Genomic DNA, 8595 nt, shown 5'->3' on the forward strand with positions numbered 1-8595 from the left:
ATGGCTTTTTAAAAGGTCTCCCCACCCCAAATTTGATGCTTCTACAAGAAAGAGATACTTCATCACCTCATGAGAACAGTAATGGTTTCTTGGGGGTTCGATCCAGGTTCAATTAAAATTATTTGATATGAACAAACTGGGGCTGCCCCGCCAGGACTGAGATCCTTGGAATCTTTGCTGCTGGTTACTGACGTGAAGCTGGCTAAAGAGAGACATTTTCTCTGCCCCAAATCCCAAACTGACCAAAATAGAAAAGGAAAAAAGAGAACAAACCCCAAAATAATACTAAGCAGCTTTGTTGGTAGAGTCTGTACATTTTTATAGGATTTTTTTGTGGTTTTTTTTTTTGTTGTTGTTGTTTTGGGTTTGTTTTTTTTAATTTCTTGTGCTGGGACAGGGACAAGGGCTTGTTGTAAATGCACAAGTTCCCCCTCAACCCTGGCACATCTCCATGAACCTCAGGGCAGCTGTGGTTACATCCTGGCCTTGTCACAGTGTATTTGAGGAATGTTTTCTCCTTCCTCCTCCTCCTCCTCCTCCCCCTTTCCTCATCCCCTCAACTCTACCAGCACCAACACCGAAAGCTTTTCACATCTACATTCTGCTGGCCACAAGCTGCTGCTGGGAAAGCCAAAGGCACCCAGGAACCTGTAAATAAATCAGCAAATAAGCAGTGGGTTCCTTTCCCTGGCTATGCTGATCCCTGCCACAGGCTCAGGGCTGGTTGGATTCCACCTGGAATTACTCAGGACCAGTTTTCTGCCCATTTCTGCTGCTGCAGATCCAGAGCAGCTCCTGGAGAGTCCAGAAGTGACAAGAATCTAAGCCCAGCCTGGCTCTGGCCTCTCATCCTTTATCAAAAGCCATTTGCAAAGCTCAGAGTTTGCAGGTGCAGCGGTGAGATCCTGGCCAGGGTGAGGACAGGGAATTCTTCCCAAGCAGAGCTGCCCTCTCCAGGCAGGTCCAGCTTCCTCCTGGAGTGCCCAGGGGGACTCTGTGGAAGTCGAAGGACACCTACAAATTTCCAACAAGCCAAGGACCCCATGCTTTGCAGGACTGCCACTGTCCCCTTGTCCAAGCTGAAAAGCACAATCATTAAATCAGAGGCTTTTAGAGACCTCAGTTTAACAGAGATCCAGAACCCCAGGTGGAGGAGGCCTCCCAGCACAGCCAACACCAGCAAACACAGAGCACTGGGATGCACTCCAGTTGCTCTGAGTCCTTCTGCTGGTGCCCAGGGAGTGGTCAGGGGCTCTTTGCACTGAGTTTTGGCTCCTCAGTGGATCCACAGAGGATCCACCAGCCGGAAACCCCATTTCTCTCACCAGTGATTCCCTCACCATCATTCCTTTACATTCATGGGAGCTGCTCCCTGTTTATGGCAGCAGAAGCTCATCCTAAAGCCCTGAATTCCCACCCTAAACTTATCCCAAAGCCATCCCAAGCCCAGGACACTCCCACCCTGCACACACAGCAGAGCGGCCTCGGGGGGAGATTTAAGGTTTTAAATTAACTTTCCTGCTGTTCTGCATAAGGAGGTCCCCAAAATCCATCATCCCCACCGATGTCCAACATTGCCACTCCAAAATTTTCCACCAAAAGGTCTTAAAACAGAACCAAAACAAAACCAAAGCGCTGAAGCAAAGGCGCACTAAAATGGTCAGAGGTTTCCACAAGGCAACGCACGGCAGGTGAACCTGAACCTCTTTATCTTCTTCCTCACTTCTCCTCATTTCCCCACCTTTCCTCTGATTAAACAGGAGAGGAAAAAACAGGAAAAAAACAAAAAAAAAAAAAACCTCAAAAAAACCCCAAAACCAAAAAACAACCAAACTGGAAATTGCATTATTTTTATTAAGGGGAATGACTGCAAAAATGCCAATTTATCAAAATGTTGGGTTTTTTTTTTTAAGAGGAGATTTCTTGAGACTTTTCCTGACACCTAATAAGTGTTTTTAACAGCTTCCATGGGCAGCTTTAACATCTCAGCTTGACCATCAGATGGAATGAAATGAGAAATGAAATGAGATTGTTATTTGACAGTAGCTCTGAGCACGGAATAGGCTCGTGCCACATCCTGGTACTGACTGTGAGCAGGGCAGGGCACCCAAGGACCAGAATTCAGAGTTTCCTCTGCCAGAGTGGCTGTAAAATACACCAAAAAATGTGTTTGGGTGACCCAGTGTCCCAGTGAGGACATCCCCACCTGCTCTTCACCTCATTCTGGCAGGGTCTGTGTCCTCAGCTTTAGCTCCTCACATCCCAAATCTTTCTCCTCTTGCTGTGGAGGGCCACAGGGAGAATTTTTTCATCGATCCTTATTTGATTTTGGCAAAGTTTATCAGTGTATCCCTCAAGCAACTGAACTCTAAAAAGAACATTGTTAAAATCAAGCTCTTCAGCAACAGGGAATTTACTGGAAAGCCAAGAAAATGCAACTTTTTTCGTGTCAAGGTTTCTCTAGAGCCGATTAGTTCAACTACCTTTCATCTAAAGATACAAAATGAGCTGCCCAGAGAAGCAAACCCTGACTTCTAGCTGGATAAAAACATTTCAAATGTTCACAATGTTTCAAAAAGGATTTAAGCTATTGAGTTTTTACGCTGAGGAACTGCAGGGACCTGGCCGTACTTAAGAAACCAGAAGAAACAGAAGGAGGGAAGTGTTTGTATAAATATTAATCTTTCTTATATATATAATTACTTTAAAACTTACATCGATCACACATTGTGCCAACTGCCCATTCTCCAAGGTATTCATCAGAGAAAGGAGATGAAAAATAACCCCACCCAAACCCACAAAACATAAAACCTCAAAGACTGGCCACCTCTCACAGGTAGACAAGAGGTCCAAGCCCCAGGCACACTTTGGAGATTCAGAACTTTCTCATGTGCACTTAGCTCCGAGGAGCCAGAGATTGGTTCCACAGATCCAGGGACAAAATCCTCCTGGATCTGTCTGATCACAAAGTGACACAAAGCAAGAACATTTCTTCCACCATCACAGACTCACAGAATGTTACAGCTTGGGAGGGACATTAAAACCACCCAGTGTCACCCCTGCCATGGCAGGGACACCTCCCACTGTCCCAGGCTGTTCCAAAAAACATCCAACCTGGCCTTGGGCACTTCCAGGGATCCAGGAGCATCCACGGCTTCTCTGGGCACCCTGTGCCAGCCCTCCCCACCCTCCCAGGGAACAATTCCTGCCCAATATCCCATCCATCCCTTCCCTCTGGCAGTGGGAGCCCTTCCTCGTCCACAGTTCCTCTCCAGCATCACAACCATTTCTCTACAGCAAAGCAGAACATTTGGGTACCAGACTCAGCTCTCCCAAGTCTCCAATGCCAGGAGCCCTGGCAGGACCCCCCTGTGCCCTGAGCCACCCTGGGTGTCCCACCCCCAGCCCCGCCACCTCTCTGGGGGTTGCTCGGCTCCTTCCTGGCTTCAGCAGCGAATGCACGATTCCACCTCCCGGCCAAAAGAAAAGCACAGGATAAAGGACACTTCATGACGGTCTCAGCAGCCGCACACAGCACATCACACGGCACAGGAATGTCGGGGCCCGGCGCTTCTCTAACGAAGCGAAGTAAAGTGGCAGCATCAGCAGTGACACGTGTGGTGACAGAGGCTTCCCCCTCGGGGACTCCAGCAAGCCCGGACCCCTCTTTGGATGAAAATCCCACCCCATGTAAACAACTCGTGTGGAAGAGGAGAAAGCAGCGCCCCCAGAGCCCCAGCTGGACGAGGAGAGCCCTTCCTTGGCCTCCCGGACTTTGGGGTGCAGGGCACCCCGGCTGCGCTCACCATCCCCACAGCGCCAGCCCTGCCCCGCTCACGTTTTGGGGGGAGGGAAGGAGGGAACGGATTCCCTGGGTGCCCCCATCGCTGCGACAGCCCGAACAAGCCACACCTAAAGTGTTTTGTCACCCCCGCAGGTGCCCAAAGTGCTTGTGGAAGCGCAGGGACGCGGGGAGTGCCCGTGTCCCTCCTCCCGCACCCCCCCGGCCGGGGCTCTCCTCCCATTATTGCATAGCATCGCAGGCCCTGATTTCGGGGTGATGGGCACAGCCACCCCACGCGTGGGGACCAGCCCCGCCCGGGGGGGGGACGCGACACCTCCCTGGCCATCCCCCCGCTCCTGTGGCCTTCCCATGGGATGCGTCCCCGAGGCGTGGGACCACCCGGATGGGGCCCGCTGCTCCCCTGGCTCCTTACCCCGAGAGCAGAAAAACGCCATCGTGCGAGGAGGATCTTTTTTTTTTTTTTTTTTCTTTCTTCCTTTTTGTTTTTTTTTTGTTTGTTTTTTTGGTGTTTTGTGTTTTTAAATAAAAAATAAAATGTGTAAGAAAATAACATTTGTAAAGGAAACCATTATCATTCTACTCTCTCTCTCTCTTTCTTTTTCCCTTTTTCTCTTTTTTTTTTTTCCCTCTCTCTCTTTTTGGCCATCTTTCCATGGAACGAGATGTGCTGACCGGGCGGGGGGCTCCTCCCGGTAGGAAACAATAACGACAGAGGGGAAAAAGAGCAGGAGGAGGAGAGCCAGGGAGCACCTCTGGCTCCGTGCTCAGTCCTCACACGTCGCTGGATGTCCTTGGTCTGGAGGAGAACGTGGAAGGGATGCACCCGCAGCAGGCCAGCCAGAGCGATTTCTGGATGTCTGGGTTTCTGAAGGCGTAAATGATGGGGTTGATGAGCGAGTTGCAGGTGGCGGGCAGCGCCAGCGAGTAGGTGTAGACCGCGGGGTAGCTGGAATCGGCCACCAGGGAATAGATGGCGAACGGGATCCAGCACAGGGCGAAGGTGCCGAGGATGAGCGACAGCGTGGAGAGCCCTTTGCGGGTGGAGGTGGCCTGAGCCGTGGCGATGAACTGGTGCTGCACGGCGATCTGCTGGGCGTGCCGGAAGGCGATCTTGCAGATCTGCAGGTAGAGCTGCATCATGAGGGCGAAGAGGAGCAGGAAGGTGACGGCCAGCACGGCCGCGTTGTCCTTGGTGACGGGCCGCAGGATGCTGCAGGAGCTCTGGTCCCGCAGGCAGTTCCAGCCCAGGAGGGGCAGCAGCCCCACGCCCAGGCACAGCAGCCACATCAGCAGCACCATGGCGCAGGTGAAGCCCAGCGTGCGCTCGCTGTGGTAGGTGAGCGCGTTGTACAGCGACAGGTAGCGGTCCACGGTGATGGCCAGGAGGCTGCAGACGGAGGCGGAGAAGGCGGCCAGCAGCAGCCCCGCCGCCGCCAGCTCCGCCGCCTCGCTGGGCGGCCGCAGCAGGTAGCGCACGGCGAAGTTGGCCACCAGCCCCAGCCCGGCCAGCAGGTCGGCCAGCGCCAGGCTGCCGATCAGCAGGAACATGGGAGCCCGCAGGCTCGGCGTGTAGAACAGCACGGCCAGCACCAGCGCGTTCTCCCCCGCTACCGCCGTGCCCGTGGCGCACAGCGCGATGTCCCAGGGGCTCACGGAGCCCGAGGCGGCGGCCCCGCCGCCCGGGGCCGCCGTGCCCGGCCCGGCCGCCGCCGCCGAGGGCCAGGCGGGGGGCTCCGAGGCGTTGCCGAGCCCCGGGGGCCGCTGCTGCTGCTGCTGCTGCTGCGGCGGCCACGGCTCCCCCATGGCGGCGGGGCCGTGCAGCATCGCTGGGGAGAGAGGGAGAAGGGGGCGGTGAGGGGCGGCGAGGCGGGGACGGACCCCGAGCCCCCCGGGAGCCGCCGAGCTCCGCGCTCGGCCGGGGCAGGGCAGCGCCGAAACAGCCCTTCCAGCAGAGCCGGGAGCCGCACCGAGCAGGGGAAACCCTCACCGAGCCCGGGGAGACCCTCACCGACCCGGGGGAGACCCTCACCGAGCCCGCACCGCGTTCCGGAGCCCCCCGCCCCGGGACACCGCGCCCCTCACCGGGCCGCCCCCGCCCGCCGCATCCCCGCCCGCTCCCCCCCCAGCTCGGCTGCAGCTTCCCCGGGATCGAGTGCCCCCCGCCCCACACGCACCCCTGGCCGCTATCTCCCGGCGGGCTGAGGCCGAGCACAACTCATCGCCCCGCTGCCCGCAGCCGCCTCCGTGCGCTCGGCTCCATGCAGGGTCCGCAGGCACTGCGCACCCGGTGAGGAACCGGCCGCCCCCTCCTCCTCCTCCTCCTCCTCCTCTTCCTCCCCTCCCCGGGGCACGGCCACCTTTGCTACCTATTTATAGCGCAACCCCTCAGCCCCCTCCTCCCGCAGCCCTTTCTTTTTGGCGTGCAGTGAGTAAAAATAAACACTATTAATAGGCCAGCGCCTCTATGCGGAGCCGCTGATGGAAGGAGAAGGCAGCGGCCAGGGACAGCCTCACGTTAAGTTTCTCCTTCCTCCCTGCCTTTCCCTCCTTTGGAAAAGGCTGGTGGAAGACTCTCCCAGCCGGCGGCACCATCCTGCCCTGCCTGGAGGAGCAAATCCCCCCGCCCGGGGTGGGCAGCCGAGGTGTGAAGGTCGGGGGCTGTGCCCGCAGCCCGCAGCCACCATCGCCCCTTCCCGCACGCAGCCGCCTCGCCGGGGGTTGTTGTTTTACCTGGTTTTAATGCTCGAGGATCAGCTTGCTCCCCCCCGCCCCGTTTTTATTTTTTTCCTCGCCGGTCCTTCCAGCCCTCGGTGCGAAGCCTCATTCCTCGGCGAGCATCGCTAATAGCGTTGGCAGAGAGCTGGCATCGACTTGCACTTAATATTCCTGCCCCATTGGATCTGCTGATAAATCTCAACTCTGACGTCAAAGTCTTCACTTATATTCATGATCCAAGTCTGTGAATCAGAGCCGCTGTGATCAGAATAACAACGAGGCTGGCTCCCCGCTCCACATCCCCATCCACACCCGCAGGCACGCGGGGGGTGCGCGCACCCGCCCCGCCGATCCTTCATTCATCCAGAGGCTCTCCCGACGCACCTCCCCAAGGTCGGGGCCCGCTGCACCTGCGTCCTGCGGATGCAGCTTGGGCACCGGCCAGGCCCCGGAGCCTCGCTGGGTTTATTTTTACCGCTTGTGCCGAGGGATGCGAGGGGAGGCGGCTCCGGGGCCGCGCTCCTCAAGGACAATGTCCGGGACGGCGGCAGCGCTGCCCCGAGCCTCCGGGACACGGCGGATCGGGGATGCTGCGCGGCCAGGCTGGGGCAGGGACATCCCTCCACGGGGAAACGTCGCAGCCCAGAGCCTTCGCCCCACACGGGATTCCCTCCAGCCAGCGAAAAGCTGGGATGAGGAGGATCTCGCTGGGATTGGAACCTGCCCAAGGACGCTGAGTATGAGGGTCTGATCCCCTCGCCGCAGCACCCACCCATCCCCGGAGCTTCCTCCCCGACTGTTTGGGAAAGGAACAGCCCGGAAAGGAACAAATCCCAAAGACACGATTATTTTTTCCAGCTATAAATGGCTCCGTGATTCATCTTGGGAGCGGGATCATCAAAGCGGGGATGCTCAGCTCCTGGATCCGCAGGATTTCAGCTACAGCTACACCTTCTCCCCCTTTTCCCACCGGTTTCGTAACACCCCAGCTCCCCTCTTTCATCCCCCTCTCTCTTCCAGGCTGGAGCTTTGCGGTGCAGCCAGCTCAGCGCTGGGAAGGATTTCCAGCTCCCGATGCGCAGAGATATTTAGGTGAACACCAGCGATTTCGGCTGAACCCAACCGCCCCAATTTGGAGCATCTGGGTTCCTAATCAGGCCAAGCCCCATCCCGGGGGACTTGAATCGTCATTTACCTGGGGCCGGGGCCCCGTGACCGAGCTCCGTGAGCCGAGTGACAGCGGCGGCATCAGAAGGGGCGGAGGAAACCCGGGCAGGAGCTGAATGAATCCGCTCCCGGGAATTACGCACCGGCCGGGAGAAGGGGAGGAGGCTCAGGGGCTCTGCCTGGCTCCCCTCCCCAACAGGAAAGGGGTGCAAGGAGCGCTGGCGGCAGAGGGGATGTGCCGGCCGTGCCTGCTGGTCTGTGGGGGTCAGAGCCCACCCAGGCCGGGCCAGGAGCGGCTGCGGGGCTGGGCAGGGATGTCCCCGCTGTCCCCAGCCCGGCGGCAGCACGGCTGAGCGAGGATGGGCACACGCAGCACACACCGGTGACCCAGCCTGGCCCTTGCAGGGACACGCACTCTCCAGAGGGTCCCGGAGCTGATCCCAGACCCCGTGGGCTCGCTGGAGTTGCCTTGGTCCCCCTGCTCCATCCAGCATCCCACCCTTGCTGCCCTCTCCAACACCCAGCGTTCCCAGAGCAGCCCCTTCCTTCCCCCTCCACATCCCACCACCAGTTTGCCACAATCCCGGGATGTTTTTCCTGTATCCTACAGAAATACCAGTCCCTGGCAGGTGTTTTCCCTCTGGCTCCAGAAGTGCCCCTTTTCCATACACACATCCCAGCGGATTTCAGCCAGCGATGGGAGCTGCTTGTCCTCCTGCCCGGGGAAGAGCAAGGAGTCTCCAAGGAGGTTTTTTTTGGGTTTCACCTGTGCAGTGGATTGACAAAGCATTGGCTGTGGTACCCCAAGAATGTTGAGATTTTTCTGGTGACAAAAATGAAATTATCTGCCCCCTTTTAAACCAGGGCTTGCTGTCCCCAGAGCAGCCCCTGGTGTGCAGGAGAGGATG

At 57.3% G+C, this 8595-nt stretch overlaps 1 protein-coding gene across 1 annotated transcript; it reads right to left on the reverse strand.

Annotated features, from left to right (window-relative positions):
• Nucleotides 1-4242: 4242 nt before the first annotated feature.
• On the reverse strand, nucleotides 4243-5629 carry LOC102108821 (G protein-coupled receptor 12-like). The gene has a single exon (XM_014256382.2). The coding sequence runs from the start codon at nucleotides 5627-5629 to the stop codon at nucleotides 4577-4579; it is 1053 nt and encodes a 350-aa protein (XP_014111857.2). The 3' UTR covers nucleotides 4243-4576.
• Nucleotides 5630-8595: the final 2966 nt, after the last annotated feature.

The sequence above is a fragment of the Pseudopodoces humilis genome, chromosome 15 (assembly GCF_049639895.1).
Source record: "Pseudopodoces humilis isolate 2021_Gansu_Grassland_sample_001 chromosome 15, ASM4963989v1, whole genome shotgun sequence".
In the NCBI taxonomy this organism is placed as follows: Eukaryota; Metazoa; Chordata; class Aves; order Passeriformes; family Paridae; genus Pseudopodoces; species Pseudopodoces humilis.

Coding starts and splice junctions, on each gene's coding strand:
- LOC102108821 (XM_014256382.2), bottom strand. CDS start 5,629: ATGCTGCACGGCCCCGCCGCCATGGGGGAGCCGTGGCCGCCGCAGCAG.